This window comes from Bombyx mandarina, chromosome 17 (genome assembly GCF_030267445.1).
Source record: "Bombyx mandarina strain Sakado chromosome 17, ASM3026744v2".
Classification (NCBI taxonomy): domain Eukaryota; kingdom Metazoa; phylum Arthropoda; class Insecta; order Lepidoptera; family Bombycidae; genus Bombyx; species Bombyx mandarina.
In genome coordinates this window covers 6,120,080-6,145,151 of record NC_143223.1, presented here as the reverse complement: position 1 = coordinate 6,145,151, position 25,072 = coordinate 6,120,080, and the positions used below count along the sequence as shown (strand labels likewise).

At 37.0% G+C, this 25,072-nt stretch overlaps 1 protein-coding gene across 1 annotated transcript in view; it reads right to left on the bottom strand.

The window, feature by feature from the left end:
* LOC114253265 (dietary and metabolic glutamate transporter) overlaps positions 1-25,072 on the bottom strand; it is a 40,000-nt gene that overhangs the window by 11,207 nt on the left and 3,721 nt on the right. Inside the window, exons 2-4 of the mRNA XM_028188066.2 lie at positions 5,815-5,886; positions 4,036-4,235; positions 1,833-2,069 (exon numbers count right to left, since the gene is read on the bottom strand). Coding sequence (XP_028043867.2) covers positions 1,833-2,069; positions 4,036-4,235; positions 5,815-5,848 — 471 coding nt within the window. The 5' untranslated portion in view covers positions 5,849-5,886. The remainder of the gene's footprint in view (positions 1-1,832; positions 2,070-4,035; positions 4,236-5,814; positions 5,887-25,072) is intronic.

The following is a 25,072-nucleotide window of genomic DNA, read 5'->3' as shown; positions in this document are numbered from 1 at the left end:
GGATTTTTATTACAAAACCTTGAATGTGCGTGAGAGGGAGGTAGCGAACGCATTGGACTGCATTCTTCGAATTCGGCATTGATTTGACTGATTAGTTCAAATCGATTCGAATTCAAATTTTAGTTCCAATCATCGCAAAAATCTTCATACATTAAAAATAACTAGTGGTCCCCTGGTAGTGGAAATTCGACTATAATTAATTGAAATTATAAGTTTGTACACTATAATGATTCTATCGTCAAATATTATTATACTTCTATAATCACAGATTTCGCCAAGACTACGCTTTAGACAAATATTAATAAAGACAAACAATATTTAATATATTCTCAATTTGATCACAGACTTTAGATAATAACAAAAATTTGACAATAAACAAATACATATGTACATATGCATTTTTGTGTTTGTGTCAAATACGTGGTAGGGTGTGTAATGTGTTTTTTACGTGATTTAATGTATTTTTATGCATAATTTAAAAAAATATTAACATTGTGCACTGCTTCTCTATATTCTCTATAAGTGTGGGAAATTTCATGCTCCTGCGTCCGTGCAATTTTCGTAAAAAATGGTACAAAGTTTTTGCTTTACGTATTAATATAGATGTATTATAGATGACACATTACAAGTTAAGCTAAATGAATAATAATAAAACACTCTTTTATGTGTCTTTTTATACGGTCTGCCTTTATAAAACTGTTTTGAATGTCTTTTAAAACTCTAATAATAGTCGGGTAAATGAGTTCACGGTCGAAGTTCTGGTCAACAAGTTTTTTTTTTTTTTTCGAGAATTTCATCGACTTCTTTTGTATAAGTAAAGGCAAACTCTAAAAGATTATAATGATGTCACGGCTAATTCAAGACTTAAGTAGTTGCATTAGTACTTAAATGAGTTACATTATTGCTTATCCGAATTTGTTTAAGTAAGATCCGGTTGAATAGCCATTACTCGTGACATTGTCGTATGATAATATACTGTAACAACTTATAGGTGGTGACAAGATTGAAAAGAATGAAAGTACATTAGACCGGTGAAGGGAATGGTAACGCGTTTCCCTTGAAATCAATGTAATTTTGTGAGTAGTTCAATTAATAATATCATGACTTCAAACATTTTTTTTTTCTTTATTTCTTAGATCTTTCTTTTTAAAAAAAATATAGTTCGTTTTTTTATGTTTGTTTCATTGTTACTTGGATTTTTTAACATTTACAGTTGGTACATATTACTTTGCAACAATCGAATTATTATCAAGAAGACATACTCGTAACAAGAATTCATAATAGTACAATAATAATATTACTTTGTATAGCTCACGCAAAACCTATCAATATCAAGCGTATTATTACAAATACTATTATTTGTCTCATGTACTGGACTATTTATATCTGTTGCGAAATAGTCAATATTTCCAGCCTCAAAGATGGGACAAACGCTATATAACGCTAACTTACAATTTCGACTTTATGTCTCAAGGTGAGTGGCGGCATTCGTGCTATGTCTAAGATTTTTTTATTGCTTAGTTGGGTGGACGAACTCACAGTCCACCTGGTGTTAAGTAGTCACCAAAGCCCATAGACATTTAAAACGCCACCACCACCGCCACCCACTTTGAGGTATAAGTTCTAAGGTCTCAGTATAGTTACAACGGCTGCCCCACCCTTCAAGCCGGAACGCATTACTGCTTCACGGCAGAAATAGGCAGGGTGGTGGTACCTATCCGTGCGGACTCATATGAGATCCTACCACCAGTGAACTTCGGTTAGTACTTAACAGTCGTCTGGTTTAGAACAAACAATAAAACAGCAAAAGTAAATGAAAATATTGTCCTTACCTCACCCATTCCTTGTAATACTCTCAAAATGAATAGCCAAGTAGCTCCCCCAGCCTTCACAACTACGGGCGTCATGAGCGTGAATATAGCTGTACTCAGAAGACCTATTCCCAAGGTCCATTTCCCTCCGTATTTTTCCGCCAAGTATCCTCCAGGGACATGAGTTATAGCGTATCCATAGTAAAACCCGCTGAGTATCAGGCCTTGCGTTGATTCGGACCAATCGAATATAGCGTACTGAAATAAAATATACATTTTTATATAGAATCATCAATTGGCTTAAACATTTGACAAAAAATTCTTAAGCATTTGGTGGTAGGACCTCTTGTGAGTCCGCGCGGGTAGGTAACACCACCCCGCCTATTTCTGCCGTGAAGCCGTAATGCGTTTCGGCTTGAAGGGTGGGGGCAGTGCCGTTGTACCTATACTTGAGGCCTTAGAGCTTATATCTCAAGGTGGGTGGCGCATTTACGTTGTAGATGTATATGGGCTCCAGTAACCACTGAGCTGTGAGCTCGTCCACCCATCTAAGTAATAAAAAAATAAAATTCAAAGTCTTATAGTATTTCTTTTAATAATATATGTACGTGTTGAAGAAAAAAAAAAGAAATCAAACATCACGTAAAATGTCTTGTAACATTTAGAAGGAATAGTAATTGAGCTAAGATTTTCCAAAAAAAATGTTTTGCATTATTAACGGCCGTCTAGTGTAGTGATAAGTGACATGGTCACTACACAAGGGGGTCGCGGGTTCGAATCCCGCCAAGGGAAGATATTTCTATGATAAATATAAATGTATTTTCCAGGGTTACGGATGTATATTAAATATGTGTATGTGTATAATAAAAATCTTACATTTATTTCCGTTATCTGGTACCTGTAACACAAGTTCTTTACGAACTTATCACGGGACCAGTTAACGTGGCGTGACTGTTAGTAAATATTTATTTATTGTACGAGTATATTTAAATTACAGTCGACGATATGACGTAATCATCAAAGCTTTTTAATTCAATCAAATCTTACTTATGTCATGTACGTTAATTAATCAATTACGTAAACTGTATTAATTTAATTATTCAGTTGTTCAATTATAAAATTTAAAAGTACAGTAATGTTTCGCAGTGTTTCATTAAAATTTTACTGTATAACATTGATTTTAATTAAGCCGTAATTTTAAACGCGATAAGCTTTCGGTCCCGGTGTTGACAGGAACGCCGCCAATGAGGTCATTGACACATAAAGTCCAAGTTTTAATAATACAGAGCAAAGTTTCACTACACTTAAAATCAAAACAAATGACTGTTTTGCTAAAATCAATAGGACTAGAGCACATAATACACATTACAACATAGTTCTTTATTTATTTATTGCTTTGAAGCCACCTGATGGTAAGTGGTTATCATCGCCCATGGACATCAGCAATACTAGGGGCACAGCCAAGTCGCTATTTACCGCTGAGTACACTTCGCAAGCCTCGTTTGATGAAGGACATGTCATAGCGCTCGGGAAGCACTGTTATTAAGTTATATTTACATTTTTTTCTCTAATGTTTAGATGGGTCACTAAGCTCTAGGCCCTCCTGTTGTTAAATGGTTACTAGAACCCATGTATTACATGAGTCTTGATGTCGATGTCTGGATTGTATTGTATAACGGCTGTTCCACACATCAAACCAAAACATATTTCACGTCAGTTTTTTTTTATGGGATTTAATGACCTGGTTACTAAGACCTTTAGGTCATGTCTAATTTTAATTTATATTTTTATTTTTATGAAAAAAGCATAAAATGGAGTGAAACGAAATGAAGATAATTAATTTGAGACATTAATCAGCTAGGCCGAAATAAAATGAAATGAGATGAGATTATATGGGATGAAATATAATCTCAATAAAATGGTGGTCATTTACTGAGATTTGTTTCATAGGACTTTATGGAGGACCCCGAGAAGTTACGTCCAGCGGCTTTGCTTAATTTGCCCACATTTGTGCACTTTCACAGATATTAAACAGTCAATAAGCCACCGTTATTACATATTTAAACTTGAAGAAACACTAAATAGACAAAATAAAACAAATCACACAACTTCACTCATCGCGTTCCCGCCAAAAAGTCCTCGCGTCAGAAATTGACACGTTTTTGCTCTCTACCCACGCTGGCTTACAATACTCCTTAACACTAGTCAACTGATCTCAACCTACCGGTTTCAAGCTAACTGTTCCGTTGGTCAGGATTTCGCTGTCGTCAGGACACGCGTCAGGATCAAAATGCGCGTCTTCGTGCTTTGTTGTATTAACCATTTGAGTGACGGCCAGGTTGAGGCAAACTCGCATGGTGTACGCGTTGCACACAGCCAACAGGCCCATGATGCCCAAGACATACCGCTGGGGAATTAGGAACACTGGAGGAAATGTTTTTATGTAGTGATTTAGTATTTGTTTTCAGTCAATATTGTGAAATACATAAATATGTATATTTGTGTGAAATGTTTAATGCTTTTCTAAATTATTCACACCAAATATTGTTGCATGGTTTTCATTGATTTCTTGGTGAATCAATTCAGCAATGAAAATTTCACATAAATAGTTTTTCACATTCTAACCGTAAAATTTCATGCATTTTTATTCTCCGATTTATTTTATATCCAATATAAAAATCTCATATAAAAATTTATTGTTATGTATTAGTATTAGTAATAAAAGAATGTTTTATTACTAATACTAATTACCGTTACAATAAACAAAAATATTCAAAAGAATCGCATTTCTCAGAACTAATCTGATGCTATTTGTGTTTACTTAATAGTATTATACTAGAAACCTTCAAACGTCAAAAACAGTTTCAACTCTTTCCGATAAATGATGCGAGAAAACATCATCATGATATCATCATATCATGATATATTAAACAACATTTATTTTTATATATTACTAGTTAAAACCGCTGTGACTACGAGTATAGTGTGAGAAATTGGTAATTTTTTTTTGAGAATGCATTACAAAAAACATTAGTCACATCAATCGCGGTTTGATTCTTGGGTGATGTAATTCAGAATAAGAAAGCAACGATGACATCAAAGTATAAATGACACCTTAGCAACATCAAGGATCATTTGAAATTGACATTGGATAAACGAAAATCGAGATAAATCATCAAGATTAAGTCTCCGTACTCGATAAGATACTATTGAGAAGACATTATAAGCAAGAAAACTAAGCCGCGGATTTTTATGTATATCTAAATTTTTAATATTCAAATGCTTAAGACTCGTTTTATTAACAGTAGGCCCAGATTGATCAAAACATCGATTAACATACTTTGTCCTTCTCTTGCGGTACAATCAAACACGAATGTTGATGATAGAGTTTTCTAGAAACATTCATCTTTGTTTAATATTCAGTTATTGTTACGGTATCGTGATTGTCATTGACAAGTAATTAAAACTATAGTTTTTATTTTTTTCTAATTTATTTTACGACTTAGTCAAGACGCACGAATGAGTAACTCTATCGCGATTTAAGCTGGCGCCTTAACTATCTTGTCTTAAGGCGTCTATGAAGATCATTCTTAATGTCTAATAGCTTAAGGGAAAGAGTTATTGTTTAATAGTTCTTAAACCACATGACGTATTCTCTCTTCTTACTACATCAGATCGTAGTCCAAAGCTCCCATCACGTCGAGTCCCAATTGTGGGCCCTACCTTTCAGACCGCCACACGTTAGCTAGCTAGCGTGACTGCAGAATTATACAAAAGTGGTAACGGTATGTGAGCACACAGTTCAACTCACCAACAGTAATTATGACAATAAAAAAATGGCGTTTACTTTTTCCCTACACAATGCTTTTTTTTAAAATCCAAGCCATTGATGATCTATGCAATAAATAAGTTAATAACCGATTGCCAACAATAATATGCACCGTATCACATCAATGTCAATCGAGTGAGTAACAAAAAAAATATTTTATTAATAAATACTTACATCTCGATACAGTTTTCCTCCATCGTGGTATCATTTCAGCGCTCTGGTAACACTGGCGTATTACTTTATTACCTGGAAATTAAAGAAGGGAATTCACATAGGTCATATTATTGCTATATCTTGTTGAGAGTTAAGCAAATACAATCACAGATAAAATGATGATGTACTAAAGATAAGCGTTGTAACTAGGACTTTGAGTCTTGAGATTAGTTTCTTCATAATACAAACAAATGTAACAGTTTCAGAGTATCTTATGTTATTTATTAAGAAATTTTACGCTATTTCCTAAATGTATTTTTTTTTTTCTTGAGGGACTAGAAGATAATATCTAAACTACACATGCCAAATACATTTAGCTAAGATGCTAACTCCAGCTGGGAATAATTTTGAGCCCCTACGGTACACTAAAAATAATGGCTGAGAAAAGACTTCGTCCATCAAGCATAACTTAGCGTTGCATTATTATTACCTTATCGTTTGAAAATAATAGACTACAACCAAAACTTCGATATGTTTCAAGAAGACTGACTTGCAGATTTATTGTCTCCGAGTTTTGGTAATCACTAAACGTGAGCATGATAGGTGTAAAATGTTTTTTTTAAATGATGTCTATTGTATTTTATTGAAAGAGTTTTAGGCTTATATAAACTTTATTGTTTTAAATCAGCATAAATTTACGGCAAATACTAATTGGTAGTATTGTATACATATATGTTTTATTTATTTTATAAATTTAGAAATATCCGAAAGCTCTATCTCATTTAGTGGTGATTTTAAACTGTTTTTCTATTTATTTTATTATATATATTATAGATTTATTAAAACACTTTCAGGATACCTAAAACTGTATATAATCCTGTTGCTTAAAAGCCTGGTGTACTGCAATTGAGCGATGCTAGTATGCCGGTACAAATCATTGTTAACGCAAATCCCGTAGGTCCATATCGATATTTCTCGATATTTCCCGATATTATATATTAATATTTCTTCGATACAATACGTATTTAACACATATATGACGTATGATTCGGAAGTCATATTATTACATGATAATCCTCCATCGTAAGCTCGGCAAAAAAAAAAATTACAATATTAGGTGGTGGCCTATATAGTGTCCTGTGAGCTCGCACAGGTAGATACCATTACACCAGTTGCTCTGCCACACAATAGTAATGCGTCCATCAGACCCAATAAATCTGGTATTCGAAGCCTTCAGGTCTAACATCAGGAAAAGGCTTAGGGACCCCTGTAGCCGTGCTCGTTGAACTCGGCAAAGAATCCGACGTGCAACCTAACCCATGCGTCAGCCTGCTGATTTTTCCGCCGGATCATCTCAGCGAGCCGCGATTCCGATCCGTTAGTAGATTCATTCGCAAAGCAGCTGCTCTTGAGTTGTAAGGTAGTCCTTTGGAGGCGCTCGGCTAGCTGTTAGCTAATCTCGTTCTTTCTGGCTGAGCCTTTCGCCCACCTGTCCTGATGAAACTGAAAGGGCCTACGGGCCACCGTTCGAGTTTGGAGCTCGGGATAGCCGTAATACAATTGAAACTTAAGGCTCAGGTCTCAAGGTCTTCGATATTTGATGTCCATGAGCCTTGGTAATTATTTACCACCAGATCGGTCATGAGTTTATGAGCACGTTAGTTTATCGTTCAATCTAATGAGCTCGGTATTAAATAGCTGGTATTTTTTCTTGGTAAAATTCCGAAGAAATATGTGAGAATGATTTGCACAATTCGATGCGGTATAGCGCTTTTGTTATCACAATTCGCTTTATCTCACTACGTATTCGAACGTCCATACAATGCATGATGTACATATGTACGTGTCCGCTAGGAAGCCAAATGTATCTAACTGGTCATGGTCAGAGTTTTAAGAGTTCGTCTCAGCGTCTAGCTTAGATTAGAGCTCAAAACAAATCCACAAAATTCAGTTGAAATTATTAATTCTAGAATTATTTCTAACTTCATATCCTATGAATCAAGTTCTATGAAAAATGTATATGATAAATTGTGACTTCTATTCATATAAAGCAACAAAGGGTTTTACGCACAATAAGAACACCAACATTGGAATTTTAATTAAAATTCCCAGTTATCTGAAAGCCGCAAAGTAGTTAAATTGAAATGAAAATAATAGTGCATTGTTAAAGAATATCCAATTGTAATCTATGGCAAACAATAAATAAATAAAATAAATAAATATTTACTAACAATCACGCCACGTTAACTGGTCCCGTGATAAGTTCGTAAAGAACTTGTGTTACAGGTACCAGATAACGGATATAAATGCAAGATTTTTATTAAACACATACATATATTTAATAGACATCCATAACCCTGGAAAAGACATTTATATTTATCATACAAATATCTTCCCTTGGCGGGTTTCGATACCGCGACCAGTGTGTAGTGACCATGTCACTTACCACTACACCAGACGGCCGTTAATAATGATTCCTCATTGAAAGTTTTATGTGATTTTATTGTAAGCAGAGAGGAAGTTTTAAGCGAGAGCTACGTGATGGGATTAACCCCTTTACCTTTTTTTGGGTTGGGGTTTCAATTGCCAAATCATTACCCCACGCGCATTGGAATGTATATGATAGTCGAACCCAATATACAACCCCATCAATTTACCATCTAAGCATTCGGTTCCCTTGTTGTGTAAGACTTCAAAAACGGCAGTTATAATGCGTGTATAATAGCTAGCTTTGAAAGTTAGTCGGCACGTTACGCAGAACCTTCAGGCATCTTTGACTGCGGGTATAGTTGCTAATAGTTATTTTAAGCCCCATTTTGATCGTTTGAAGAGTAGGAAAGTTGTTATGACAATTTAACTGACCCATAGACTTCGTGTTTTAAAGAAAGTGGCAACGTTAATATTGAGGTGTAAATAGTTGTCCATCTACAGCATTGAATTATGGAAGCTACTGCAATTAAAATTGTATTTTTTATAATATATATTTTATTAATTCAAGCTTCGGAAATCTCATTTAATCTATGTCATTATGACTACCTATATACTATTCATAGATAACTAATTTACATTTTTTTAAAACCATTTACGTAAGAAAGACAGTCAGAATTTTGTAGATTTCGCAACATGACTATGCGTCAGGCATAACACATTTTGAGCGAAAATAATTAATTACTTTGTATTTAGTTTAGCTTTGTTTTAAAAGAAATAATTTTGAAAATGTGTTCATAATTGAAAAACTTTGCGAATTGAACGTAGATTTTTTTAAACATAGTTACTAAATGCTGATGTTTTTGATGTCGGTGAGCTCTCGGGGCTCAAACTAGGAGGTGAGGCTAACACTAGCCCTAGCAAGAGCAGTGCTTCGCAGAATCTACCACGCGGATCGGAAACGCGACCCACTGAGAAGATCCGTCTAGAAACTCAGTGGCCTGTGTCAGTGGGCCGGGTTAGTTTACTAACCGAACCCTTCGTCGCAAGCGATATATATCGCCTTCTATAACTTCAATAAGTCTGTGATCCAAAGTAATTAAGATAAAATTACTTTACAACAGTTTTTATTACAATATAAACTATGTATATACAAACTCAACACGTATATGGGTCCACTATATGCACTTATTTCAAATAATGTGCAACAATCATAATTTCTATCTCTCATTTATAGATCACGTTAGAGTTATCTATTTGTGTTTACAATAGTAGAATCTAAAAGTAGATAGCTACTCTTACTGTTTTACCCATAGCGTTTAGCTTATACGAAGTATAAAATGATCACGGAAAAAAATGTGAAGATTAGTACCTTGAAATATGTTCAGTAATGTTGTTCGCACTAAGTAACATTGTATGCAATGTTACATAATTTAAATCTAATGTACAAGACGCCTTAGTTTCACATTGTTGGTCCATAAAATAGAAAAAGCTACTTAAGTGACAAGTTGCTTAGCAAATAATAATATGTATTATGTTCCATTTACGTATGGCATTACGTTATTGCCGTATTGGCGTCGGAAACGGTCCCTTGTACGCTCTACAACAGCCGGGAACAAAGCAATCTAACTCACACAATATGAGGTCATTAGCATGACTCAAATTTAATACGACCCGACAACGGCTTACGAAAATTAATTGCAAACACGAGCCTTACAAATTGTAGAGCTACTCATTATTTTCGACCATTCCGTAGATTAAACACGTACGCACTACGTAATTATTTTGGATTTTATAATCAATTAAAAAAATATGTACAATGAGCCTGGGTAAAGTAAACAAAATCTTGGCAAAATCATACAGTAGGCTGTTACTGTCTAATAGAGTTAAAAAGGTGCCGCCATAGCTTAATTGATGATGTTACAATTCATTGTAAAGCTTTTCGTATTCACTGCGAAAAAGGATCCGTTTGTAATGACACAATAAGTCCAAAGATTTTCCCTGCAGCCTTTCGAGAGTATTGGGATATTTGAGGCCTTATTATCGAAATTATTAGGATGGTAAAGCCAAATTAGCTTAAAAAAAATTTGCTGTACCTAAGAGGGCAAAACAGCACTTTATGTCTGATCCAAGACTTGGCCAAAAAAGGCAAATCCAAAAAAGGCTTGAAGTCATCGTGGCCTAAAGGATAAAACGCCCGGTGCATTTGTATCTAGCGATGCAATGGTGTTCGAATCCCGCAGGCGGGTACCAATTTTTCTAATGAAATACGTACTTAACAAATGTTCACGATTGACCTCCACGGTGAAAGAATAACATCGTGTAATAAAAATCAAACCGGCAAAATTATAATTTGCGTAATTACTGGTAGTAGAACCTCTTGCGAGTCCGCACGGGTAGGTACCACCACCCAGCCTATTTCCGCCGTAAAGCAGTAATGCGTTTCGGTTTGAAAGGTTGGGTAGCCATTGTAACTATACTGAGACCTTAGAACTTATATCAAGGTGGGTGGCGCATTTACGTTGTAAATGTCTATGGGCTCCAGTAACCACTTAGCCCCAGGTGGGCTGTGAGCTCGTCTACCCATCTATGCAATAAATAAATAAAACCTTCCGATCGATTCATAATATACCTTAATTAACAATATTATTAGCACCTGGCTTTAAGAATAGTCGCAAAACTAAGATGCTACTTCAATGATTTTTGAACTAAGAAACGGTCTCAGATTTCTTACGTCATAGAACCAGTTTGCTTAGATAATGATGCTCCTAAATAAATGCGCTATAAAATATTTGCGCTCTTTAATCTTTATGAATTATATATTTAGAAAATTAACACATTATTACAACAACAAAAAATACGTACAGAAATTAACGGAACTATATAGTGAGCGGTAAGCGAATTTTGATGTAGCGAAATTTAAAGAAAAAATAATATTGAATTTAAATAATTACACGCATTTCGTATTCATTCTAAAAATATACCTAAAAATGAAATAATTACTTTCACTACCGACGATATTATCAAATGTTGCAAGTTTTAATTTGAATTTAAAAATAAAATAATATAGAAAAAATCACGCACCGTCGCCAAACTTAGATTCCTTGCAAAATATATAATTAAAACCAAAGAAGTTGTTATACGACTCAATATAATATATTAGATATGGAATACCCAGATGTAGAATTATTATTTTAGTAAAAGCAGTTGGAAATTTTCATAGACGTACGATTTAAGCCTCAAGGCACTTTTTTCAAATATGGGTGAACGAAATCACTGCCCATCTAATTTTAAATTGTTCCTGGAGCCAATAGAAATTACAAGTAAATACCACCACGCATCAACGTGAGATCTATATCTAGTAGAAAGGATTTCTCCTGCTTCAAATATGATATACCTAATTGCTACTCAGTAGAAATAGGCAGAGTGGCGGTACGTATTTGTGTGATTAATAACATGGTCTTCGGTTAAGGCTCCTTAAATTCAGTAATAGCATCCAAAATCTACCTATTGGGCCATGAGTGTCTCTACCATTGTACCAAACATACAAGGTAATAACATCTGCTTGCTTATTTTCAAAAGGGGAATACCAAGATTTTTCCTTATAAGAAACGAAGAATGATATTAAGTACTGACGTTTAAAGTTATCGTTTTTTACAACAGGAGACTTATTTATTTACTAATGTTGTATTAAAGACCTACCCAATAATATTACGAGTTTATTAAATGTCACTTTAAATATTGTATTATTTAAATAATATGTATAAGAACTAATTCGACAGATTTTATCACGCATAGAAAATACGTTCACTATAATTGGCCAGAGATTGCGACATTTTTTTTTCGCACTTAGAATATAGACGAGCTCACGATCCATCCGGTGTTAAGAGAGACTGCCTTGGACCATGAGGACGAAATATTAATTGCATTGTAAAATGGCTGACTGACGCTTTAAGCCGAAACTTATGACTGTTTCGCAGTAGAAGCATGAAGGATGATGGCACATACACGTGCCGGCTTGCAATATTATATCAGTATTCTGATATCGTGGAGAATTGTTCCACTTTATTTCTAAACAAGCGGCCCGCTCCGGCTCCGCTCGGGTCTTTAACAAAAATTTCAACGATATTTGCTTCGATCAATAATAGTATTCTTGATCGAAGGATATTTGAAGTTGTTTTATTTAAAAAAATAAAATAACACTTATTACGGCATAACTATAATAGTTAGACATATGCTATCCCGATACTTTTTGTAAATAATAATGTGTTCTACAAAGTCGTAGTATATTATTTTATTCTATCATCAATTGTTTTCGCAGGGCACGCGATGTAAAGAATATTTTAGGTAATTTTTTTACACCTTGGGTTACATTATTGGAGTTTTAGTAAGGATACCTATTTTTTTCCAAAAAACATTATAGCCTATGTCATTTGGGAATAGTGTAGCTTCCAAACAGTGAAAGAATTTTTCAAATCGGTTCAGTAGTTTCGGAGCCTATTCAATACAAACAAACAAACAAACCAATCTTTCCTCTTTATAATATTAGTATAGATATTTGTCAGAAAATCCGAGCTATTCCAGCTACTCAAAGAAGAAAAATTAATTCGAAACTTCCTACTTCAAATTTTCATTGTTACGACCACACGAATTCATGCACGCATGCTCTCGAGAAAACACGGACCTATTCAAAACATCAAACAAAGAACGACGCCAGCTGTTCTCACCGTGAACTTAGATAATGTAGCTCACACGTGGCTATCGACAGTATGTTTCAACGCGAAACACGAAGAAATTGAATCATGTACGAAACGATTAGGTATCAATAAACAAGGCGGCCGTATCCAAAGCGTTATGCAAAGCAAGTGTAAGAAACTAATCGCGTCTATAAGTTGATTTAGTTATGTTTTATGTAATACTAATACTACATTCAAATCATCATATTAATATTGAATATTTTTTGATCGGTAAGTACATCTCGATTAATTTATTTCCTTAGATGATTCTTTTTTTTTATAGCTTAGATGGGTGGACGAGCTCACAGCCTATCTATCTGGTGTTAAACCGTTACTAGACCCCAATAGACATCTACTACGTAAATGCGCCACCCACCTTGAGATATAAGTTCTAAGGTCTCAGTATAGCTACAACGACTACCCTGCCCTTCAAACCGAAACGCATTACTGCTTCACGGCAGAAATAGGCATTCTTGTCCGCCTCATGGTTTTCTCGAAGAGATCGCTCTTAGTGATGAGATTGCCTATTTTACCCTTTTTGAGATTATTGTATTTGATTCTATTATAATATTGATGTAGAATGTAGTATAATCTACTCTATTCTTTTTCATCGTTGTTGTTTATGTATTCTTACTGTGTTTCTTTTTTTTTATTGCTTAGATGAGTGGACGAGCTCACAGCCCACCTGGAGTTAAGTGGTTACTGGAGCCGATAGACATCTACAACGTAAATGCGCCACCCACCTCGAGACATAAGTTCTAAGGTCTCAGGTATAGTTACAATTCTAAGATTCTAGGATATTCTCAAGGTCTCTCAATAGTCCAATTGACTTTAAACAAACTTTTAAACCAAACCAAAATAGCCCGAAATAGAAAAACAAAATACAAATATTAGGTACGTTTTAATTTATTATTTATCTGGATATCTATACTAATATTATAAAGAGGAAAGATTTGTTTGTTTGTTTGTTTCGAATAGGCTCCGAAACTACTGGACCGATTTGAAAAATTATTTTTCCATTAGAAGCCGACATTGTCCCTGATGAACATAGGCTACTTTTTTTTATTTTATTTTTTATTTTTTATTTTTTTGTTTCATGTGTGTTTTAATGTTTCCGAAGCGAAGCGAGGGCGGGTCGCTTGTTATTGATAAAGTCAGATTAAAGTAACACTAAAATTGCGTTAAACAGTTCTTCATATAGCTCCTATTTCCTCGTTATCGATTGACTTTGCAAGATCTCTTCTTAATGCATCCCTCCAAGCAAGAAATGTTACATTAGTGTATAAAATATGGACATATTAATAATATACTAGTAACACGTGTATTTTCATCTTAAACAATGTGGCAATTACGAATCACTGGTATTTTTATTACTCAACTCTATAAAATTTACTTGTGTATATTCTTATAAGTATTAGTATGCTTGAAAATAAAACATACAATAATCTCAATAAATGACAACTCATTAATAATGTTGAGCTTTTTGGAGCGAACTTTTTAAAGCGAAGCGAACTTTTTGTACGAATATAATAAGTTCTTTGAACTGTATAGTTAGTACAATGAATTACAGTCAAAGACAGGTGGTACAATGGAAATGAATGTGGCTTGACTGTGTCCTTAAATTGTAATCCTTTGCTATTCTGTTAAATATATGTAGACTTAATTTTATTTTATATTAAAATTTCATCTGTGAATAAAATTTGATCGTTATTTAGCTATTTGTTAATTCAATAACCCCACTGAGTTTGTCGTCGGATTTTCACAGTGGGTCTCGATTCCAATCCGTGGTAGATTCTGCGAGGGACTGCTCTTATTAAGGCTAGTGTTAGCAAATTCTCTTAGGTTGAGCCCGTGACCTTACCTTCCTACCCAGACGCAGCTGGAATAGCCTCTTAGACTATAGCTTCTTAGGCTATTCCAGCGAAAGGTAAGGAAAAGAAAATTATAATAATAAAAATAACTTAAATGCATAGTGCACTATTATTTACACATTATTTACTTGTTTCATGAGTTGTAGCAACACATTCGAATGTTAAATGTCACCTTAATTACAGATGCACGAATATTTGAACGTCACTTTCTCCGACTTCAAGTACTCCGATTAAAATGAAACCTTGTACACACATCATCGTTGATAACATCATCCGATGACAATAAAATGATTATACTTTACTTAACTCTAATATCCTGTATCTATGCATTAATACGTGAAGCTAAAACTTTGTATCCCTTTTTACGAAAGTTGCGTGGACGGAGGAGTATGAAATTTTCCACATTTATACAGAATATAGAGAAGAAGTGCACAATGCAAATATTTTTTTAAAATAATGCATAAAAGATACATTAAATCAATAAAGAAAACATTACACACACTACATACCGTGTATTTGACGCACACACGCATGCATACTACCTAGTCAGGTCATAAATTCTGTCACATGTTTAATGTAAAATAATTGAAACAAGTTTATTCATTATGTAACCATTCATATACCAAAATGAACTTAACAAAACATAGATTCTTATGACACTAAAGTTTATTCAAAATGACCTCCGTGATTTTGAATACAGGCCTTCAATCTGCGCGGCCAGTCGTCTATCGCAGCACGAACGAGGTCCATGTCAATATCGGCGGCTGCTTTAATCAAGGATGTCTTGAGTGACTCCAAATTGGGATGAGGCTTTGAGCACGCCTTTTCCTCCAAGTGTTGCCATATCTTGTAATCTAACGGATTCAAATCTGGACTGGAGGAGGGCCAGTCTTCGTGCCGGATGAAGTCGATTTCACGCGCCGCCAGCCAGTCTTATGTGCTCTTCGCTCTATGAGCTGGCGCCGAATCTTATTGGAATACCCAGTGCCTGTTATTGAACATGGTATGAGAAACAGGTTCCACAAGGTTCGTCAGGACTGTATTTTGATACACAACTGCATTCGTTTTTACACCTTTCTCACAAAAATGTACCTCTGTTAAGCCCCAATAAGAAACTCCCAACCATACCATGAGCGAGGATGCAAAATGACCTCGTTGGACACGCGGAATACGGTTGCTCGCTTCTTCACTACTGTGTGCGTACACCTTATCATTTTGTTTGTTGTAGCTCTCTTCTACGGTAAAATTTTTTTCATCCGAAAAAAGAATTTCCCGATATTTTTTTCCCGCGTACCGCTTCAACAAAGCGCGGCATCTCTTCAGTCTCAGGTCCATTAGACGAGCATTCAAACGATGTCTTGTTTTTCTTCGATATGCCCGAAGCCCTAAGTCTTCATTTAACACCCTTTTCACCGTGGTTCTGCTTAACCCCTTCTGAAGGGCCAACAGTTTCTGCTTACGTTTGGGATTTCTTTGAATTCGCGCCTTCACAGCTTTTATCACTGCTGGAGTCCTAACAGATCGAGGGCGACCACTTCTTGACCTGTCATCTACACTAGAGTCTTCATTGTATCGTTTGATGGTACGATAAACGAATCTTTTGGTTATATTCAAATTTTTCAGTATGTTAAAAATTTGAATTGGCGCGTAACCGCAACGATGCAACGCAATAACTGCAACACGGTCTTCTTTCAGCATCCACTCCATATTTAAAAATTATTAAAAATTCTAAAAGTATACATTTTTATTTTCATGAACAATTCGAAATTCGAATTCAATAAACATTTTTATGGCCAGCATTCTAAAAGAAAAGTTTTTACTGTGTGACAATACTTATGACCTGACTAGGTATTTATTGTCAACTTTTGTTCTTGACGTCTGTGGTCAAATTGAGAATAGATTAAATATTGTTTGTCTTTCTTAATATTTTTTTATAGTGTAGCCTTGGCGAAATTTGTGATTATAGAAGTATAAAATACAATCATAATAGTGTAAAAACTTACAATTCCAATTAATTATTATAGTCGAATTTCGACTACTGCGGGGCCTCTAGTAGTATCAAAATGATAAAAAAGATGAAATTAATTCACAGCTCGCTCTGCTTGTTAAGTGTGTGTTTGACAAACTGCATAATAACATATGGTATGTCTTTACAAAGAAATGTTAATTGTAAATTAGCAACGCATTTTAAACAATCGTATGCTTCATTAAAAAACAGAAACCACTCTGGCTTCAGCATGCATAGAAATTAGCTTTGAACTTTAAATAGTTGTTGTCCGTTGCTTGAAGATTAACACAACGAAACCAAAATTCAAATTAACCAACAAAAACTAAACAAGAATATCTTTCAGCGACCATCTATGAGATTTTAAAGCCCAGAAATATCTTAATCTATTTAATTAAGCCAAAGATAGTCGTCAAGTAAGAAGTCATCCGGCCTAAAGGTAAAGACACCTAGTGTGCTTGTCTCAAGGAAAGTGAGTAGTCTAGTGTTCAAATGCCGTAAGCAGGAACTGACTGAGTTTCTCGTCAGACCTTCTCAGTGGGTCTCGATTCCGAACCGGTTGTAGATTTTTTTTTGCTTAGATGGGTGGAGGCGCTCACAGCCCACCTGGTATTAAGTGGTTACTGGAGCCCATAGACATCTACAATGTAAATGCACCACCCACCTTGAGATATAAGTTCTAAGGTCTCAGTACAGTTACAACGACTGCCCCACCCTTCAAACCGAAACACATTACTACTTCACGGCAGAAATAGGCGGGATCGTGGTACCTACCCGTGCGGACTCACAAGAGTTCCTACCACCAGTAAAGACTCAGCGAGGCACTGCTTTTGCTGGAGCTAGTGTTAGCTAGCAATTCTCTCAGATTGAGCCTATCAAGTTACCTAGCAGTTTGCTCGTAACTGAAGACCCACTTAGGCTAGCGACGATTAGGTAGCAACAAAAGGCACAATATTTTTCTGATCGAGTACGTAGTATATGTTCACGACGGACTTACGCAAAGAAGGAAGAACATCGTGTAATTCACGAAAAGAATATTGCATTAATATACCTGGTGGTAGGATGTCTAGTGAGCTCGGGTATATACCACCACTGTACCCATTTCTGCCACGACGCAGATATGGACTCTGGTTTGAAGGTTGGAGTAGTCATTATACCATGCAATTGAGACTTAGATCTCATGTCTCCAAACCTCAACGAGTTTTAGTAGTGGTTTACTGGTGGTAGGACGTTTTGTGAGTCCGCACGGGTAGGAACCACCGTCTTGTCTATTTATGCCGTGAAGCAGTAATGCGTTTCGGTTTGAAAGGTGAGGTAGCCGTTGTAACTATACTGAGACCTTAGAGCTTAATATCTCAAGATGGGTGGCGCATCTACGTTGTAGATGTCTATGGGCTCCAGTAACCACTTACCGTAGATGGACCGTGAGTTCATCCAACCACGAAGCGATAAATAAAACATAAAAGCATTACTATTATTAGCTTAAAAATTGAGCAACTAAACGACGAGTAATCGAGTTGTCTAAACACTTAAAATGTTTTTCATTTTATTTAAAAACATTTTTTGTGTACACAAGGCACGGATATAAGGACCACGAATTTCTTATTTACATTAATACGCTAATCTGTAGTGTAATTTTACATGCTCATACTAACTACGGAGTTAAACATAGTGATTATACAGCAATATTAATACACACCTGAAAATTAAGGTATGGTCTAGTTTTAAGAGAAATCTTTAATATCATGATTTTGTTGACTGTGATATAAAAAAGTAGATTTAGTAGCGAAAGAAAAAATGGCGTATTGAATCCTCCATACATTTCTAACCGGAGCGCCAGACCGTTTCGTTGTAGAAGTAAGCAGGATGGCAGTACACTTGCAGTCCTCCCAATTCTAAACTGTAGTGAGTATAGTAATTAATCTCTTTTACTACTCGAGAGGGAAATGCGGTTAAACTAAAACTCAATACAATTATTTGCAATAAGTTCACCCTATAGTGACGCTTATGCTAAAATAAAATTATCATATTAATTGAGATAAAGCATAGGCTTCCTTGATCAATTTTAAAACTCAACAATCCCTTCAACCTCTATAGTCGTAATCAAATACTTTAAGGAACAAAACTGCTATCATTAACTATTTAATTATAGGTCTTTTTGTTTACTAAACCCCAATTAAAAAAAAAACATCTGTATCCAAACTATCCAAATAACTTGAGTCTCAAACGTCAGCGATCCAGGTCTTAGGTTTAATTATTTACAAAAAAATATATCTACATTGTACGAGAAATGTATAACTAGGTATTAAGTTAATAAAATCTATGTTAGTTTCTTTTTGTGTTGCATAAGATCTTGGAGATATCCATCTATTTCCAACTGGATTTTTGTTATCATTATCATTGGAAATATAAACAGGAAATATAAAATTTAAGCAGCCATTTTTTTTTTTTTTTTGTTTTTTTTTTTTTTTTTTTTTTTTTTTTTTTTTTTTTTTTTTTTTTTTTTTTTTTTTTTTTTTTTTTTTTTTTTTTTTTTTTTTTTTTTTTTTTTTTTTGTCAGGAGGAAATCGCCGGTCTCCCGCCCTCCACTGGGGATGGAGGGTGGGGCATGTCGGAGTCGAACCGACTAAAACCTCCTGTCGCTCAACAACCAACGTCCAACCCTCGCATGAGACAGAACTCACGAAAACGCAAGGGGAGGAGAGTGAAGCGTTTAGTGCGGAGCACATCTCTCCCATCACCCTCCCCCTCGGGACGCCGGGCCAGCGATCGTCGGCGCCACGACCACCAGCCCTCTCGGTCGGCAGGCTGTCCGAAGCCCGCCTAGATGGCGCCGGTTTGAATTGGTTATCCTACGAAATACCCCGCTGGGTCAGAACCAGCGTGGGTCGAGGATAGCCGGCCTTCCATCACCCGGATGCTCTTGCGTAAAACGCGTGCAGAGCAGCTTGCACGTCGTCTTCTTAGGCCCCCATTCGCCGGGCCCCAGACCGACATATGAGGGGGACCCGAAACACTTAGAGGGCCAGAGCTAGGGCGACATCCGCCTCCCTGGCCCCCGCTCGACGGCGGCGGGCTTGTGCGTCTCTCACGCGCCCCGCCGCCTCCTTCTGCGAGATGGTGCACTCGCAGAAGTCGAGCATCGCCTTCCACGACTCGTCGCTGCCGAGCATCGATGCCACAACACTCGGCAACGACAAGTCGTTTCCTATTTTTGCGACGAGGACACGGCGCCACCCCTCCCATGCGGGGCAGGCAACGAGCGTGTGCTCCGCCGTGTCCAAGTCGCAACCACAATGGTAACACTCTGCCGTCGGCTCGGCTCCGATCCGGTGCAGGAACTCACCGAAGCAACCATGCCCAGTGAGCACCTGCGTGAGCCGGAAAGTGAGGCGTCCTCTGTCACGATTCACCCAATCCACAAGAATCGGGCGAATCGCCTCGACGGTCCTACGACCAGCCGAAGGATCGGCCAGCCGCCTGGACCATGCCTCCAGCACGGACCGCCGAGATTGGGCCCTCCGCGCTCTGACCACACTGGGGCTGGGACGCGCCACGCCCCGGGCACGAAGGTTAGCTCGCCACTGATAGTCAGCGGCGAGCGCCTCCGCCTCCAGGACCCAAGGCGGCGTCCCAGCCAGTACACACGCCGCCTCAAAAGAGATGGTGCGATAACCACGGATGACCCTGACCGCGATGGTGCGTTGCGGCCGTTGCAGCAACTTCGCTACCCCCACGGCCAGGGACTGGCCCCACACGGGTGCCCCGTATAGGGCCATTGATCGCACCACCCCCGTATAGAGACGGCGCGTCACCTGGTCAGGCCCCCCGACGTTGGGCAGAAGCCGGCTTAACGCGCCGGCCACCCCCAACAAACGAGGGACCAGGTGCTGAAAGTGAGCACGGAAGGTCCAACGACTGTCCAGAATGAGGCCGAGGTACTTTAACTGCACCCCGACCCCGATCCGGACGCCTCCAACCACGATATGGGCATCGACAGGTGGCACTCTCCGGGGCCTGTGGAACCACATGGCCTCGGATTTACTGAGCGCCACGTCGAGGCCCAATCTCTTGATTTTGCCGACGACATGCGCTACCCCAGCGGTGGCAAGACGAGCAGACTCAGCAAAGTTCCCTCCCCGGGCCACGACCAGCGTGTCGTCTGCGTAACATATTACGCTTAGGCCCGGGAGGAGGGCACCCCTCAGCACCCAGTCATACCCGATATTCCACAAAAGAGGGCCGAGTACCGACCCCTGTGGAACACCGCGCACGACCGGGAACCGATGTACGACCCCACCGTGTCCGGTACACGTGACCGATCTGTCCTCCAAGTAGGAGCCGACCAGCCGGCGAAGGTAGAGGGGCACTCCGTGTCTTTCCAGCGCCCCCCCTATCACGGACCAGGGCAGGGTGTTAAACGCATTGGCGATGTCGAGCGACACCGCCAAGGCCACCCCACCCCCACAGACGGCCTCCTCCGAGAGGGCCCGCACGCGAAGGTTCGCGTCCACCGTTGAGCGGCCCTCTCGGAAGCCATACTGCTCCGCCGACAGATCGGGTCCCACCCCGATCAGATGCTGGATGATGCGGGCTGCCAGAATGCGTTCCAGCAGTTTTATGGGTTTATGGGTTATGGGTTTACAATATGCCCCGCACCACTATAATTCTAATTTCTTTTGTAATTGACTTAATATTTTCTTGAAGCAATTGCAAATATCCAATTTTAAACGATCTAAGTAATGTTCCTTTTAGAAAATGAGTACTTAACTATTTTTACTTGCCTATTCATGTAACGATTATTATAATTTATTTCTCAACGTAGATGATGGAATTCGCATCATCAAATGTTATAAAAAAAAACGTGCTATCAGATTACGCACAAGCATGCGGACCTTTAATTATAATTGGCTGAGAATCTGACATTTTGAGGCGAGTTAAATAGCAGTAATTACCGTACCGTACTTAATATCGCAATAGTCGTTAATGTTGGCGGTAAAGGATTGGTCTGCAGTTTGATTCTGTGCCTAGTCTTGCCGTATTTAATAGACCAAGTTGCAAATATTATGTATGTTAGACCTTTGACGTGTGACAGGCGAATTTCGGCCATGGTCCGCAAGTGACTATCGAGAGATATACGCATTTTTGATGCCGCTCGCGTGTCGTATAGCGATGGTACTAAGACTAAACATCTCTTAGTACCAACAAAAACTCTCCGAATTGTTAAATAAATTGGTTCAATTACAGAAACCGATCCGAATCGTATTACTTTTAAAAACTTGTGATTAAATTTGAACTGTCTTCATATTTCATTTCTGTCTTAATTTTTCCTCAATAGTGCTGCTATGTTTATCCTGTTTGCACTGTTTTTTATTATTATTTGGAAGAAAAAAAAAACTGGTTTGCTTATAGCTGTATATAGAGGTAATGTGATCACGGCTTGCTTGTACGGACCCCTAACATATCAGCAATAGCCTAGAGACAATCGAAATAAAATTTATATTGTATTCAAAATGAAAGGGCATAATTATCAAAGTATTAAATACATTTTTAGTGACAGTGTGTGATAAAAGCCTAAGTACTTATAAGAATACCATCAGTCTTTCTATTTTATCTGAAGTAACCATCCGTACCGGTGTGGAATGTAAGACATGTTTTGTTTTGATACCATTGCCGCTTCTCTGCGTGACGACCTTCATGTTGTATTGCCTTTAACCTCCGCTGCACACTTGAAAAGCGAATTTAAATCAATCCACTGTCGAAAATAAACAATCTTAAAGTATGTCTATTGTAAAATTCCTTTGAGAAGTCGACCTCAAGTTTCAAGTACGGTGGTTGCATACAGTTTTTATTTTATTTATTGCTTAGACGGGTGGACGAGCTCACAGCCCACCTGGTATTAAGTGGTTACTGGAACCCATGGACATCTACAACGTAAATGCGCCACCAACCTTGAGATATAAGTTCTAAGATCTGAGTATAGTTACAACGGCTGCCCCACCCTTCAAACCGAAACGCATTACTGCTTCACGGCAGAAATAGGCAGGGCGGTGGTACCCACCCGCGCGGACTCACAAGAGGTCCTACCACCAGTAAGAATATAGGGTATGGTCTAATTCGTCTATAGTTTAAAAAAAACTGCTATTATATGGAAAATGTGAAAATTCACATGAAAAATTTAACGATTTCTAGGTATTGCTTATCTAATTATCAGCACTAGTCATGCACCAGTTATATTCAACAATTTACTTGCTTATTAAGTTATGACGAATGAAGAACGCAATGGAAATGTAACCTTTGAAATACGTTGCTACCTTCAATTAATATTTGTTATCTAAAATTGAGCATTTTCTGTGTTTTTTTTTATATTTCTATTTCCTAAGTATTTTCTAACGAAGGTCAAAACCCGAGACGCAAAAAATAGTGAAACAGTTTAATTTTATCTTAGAATTCGCGTCATTATGACCATGAAAACTATAAAATATTCAAAAGGTCGAAAATTGAAAATTGGAAGTTAAGTATGTTCGGTTATGCCGCCAAAAGTAGTTTTAATTCCTGTAGAAACTTATTAGATATCATTTATTTTTATTGTAAGCATTAAGTAAGTATTGGAATTTATTTATAAACGAAATCAATATTCTAAATGCTTATGATGTTTGATGTGCGATTTATTTTGCTTTTTTCGTTCCGTATTCAATAATAGTTATTGAATATCTTGATAGCAGTATTATAATCTCAACAAATAAGTTTAAAATTATAGATTGATTGAGATTTTTTTTTATTGCTTAGATGGGTGGAAGAGTTCACAGCCCACCTGGTGTTAAGTGGTTACTGGAGCCCATAGACATCTACAACGTAAATGCGTCACCCACATTGACATATTAGTTCTAAAGTCTCAGTATAGTTACAGCAGCTGCCCCACCCTTCAAACCGAAACGCATTACTGCTTCACGCTAGAAATAGGCGGGGGGTGGGTACCTACCCGTGCGGACTCACAAGAGGTCGTACCACCAGTAATTATACAAATTATAATTTTGCGGGTTTGATTTTTATTACACGATGTTATTCTTTCACCGTGGAAGTCCATCGTGAACATTTTGATAAGTACGTATTTCATTAGAAAAATTGTTACCTGCTTGCGGGATTCGAACACAGTTTCATCGCTAGATACGAATGCACAGCACGTCTTATCCTTTAGGCCACGACGACTTCAAACGACAAATTCTAAGAAATCGTAAACTACTTAGAGGGTGACTACACAGTAACCTAATTTGTCGAGTGTTATATTTTTCCCTGTTGTGTTCTATTTGAATAGATAGGCAAAAATAAAAAGAAATGTAAAAGCAACATCCAAAGGCGTCCTCCTATTTTGGATAATATAGATTAATTAAATGAGAATTTTAAAAAACTAGAGGTCCCGCACTAGTCGAAATTCGACTATAATTAATTGGAATTGTATGTTTGTACACTATTATGATTGTATTTTATACTTCTATAATCACAAATGTCGCCAAGGCTACTCTATAAAAAATATTAATAAAGACAAACAATATATTTTAATCTATTTTCAATTTGACCACAGACGTCAAGAACAAAAGTTTGACAATAAATAGTATGCATGCGTGTGTGCGTCAAATACATGGTATGGAGTGTGTGTAATGTTTTCTTTAATGTATCTTTCATGCATTGTTTAAAAAAAATATTAGCTTTGTGCACTTCTTCTCTATATTATCTATAAGTGTGGAAAGTTTCATACTCCTTCGTCCGCGCAATTTTCGTAAAAAGGGATACAAAGTTTTGGCTTCACGTATTAATATATAGATAATAAATTGTTTACATTTACGCCACTATTTTAACGCAAACATAATACAAATTCTAATCTCCTAAATCCTCGGGGTCTTGCTTCTTTTAAGAATACTTTTATTTCTGTTATATTATTAGGTAGAGTCTTTGTTGCCACAATCACTATAATGATCTTTGAATTTGAGTCAATCAAAATTGAGTGTTCAATTATATTTTATTAAATATATCATATAGTAGACAACAACAGAAATAAACATTTAAAAGACAGACCATAAATTTGCAATGGACAGCTTAATCACTGAACTGATCTAGAGTAGATTAATTATGCAAGAAAACTTAGGTACCTATAAACAACAATGTGTTTTGGTTGTACAAAAATGGTATTTAATTATTCACCGGTAAGAATTATTTTTCTTTGGCTGAAACTATTCTGTGTA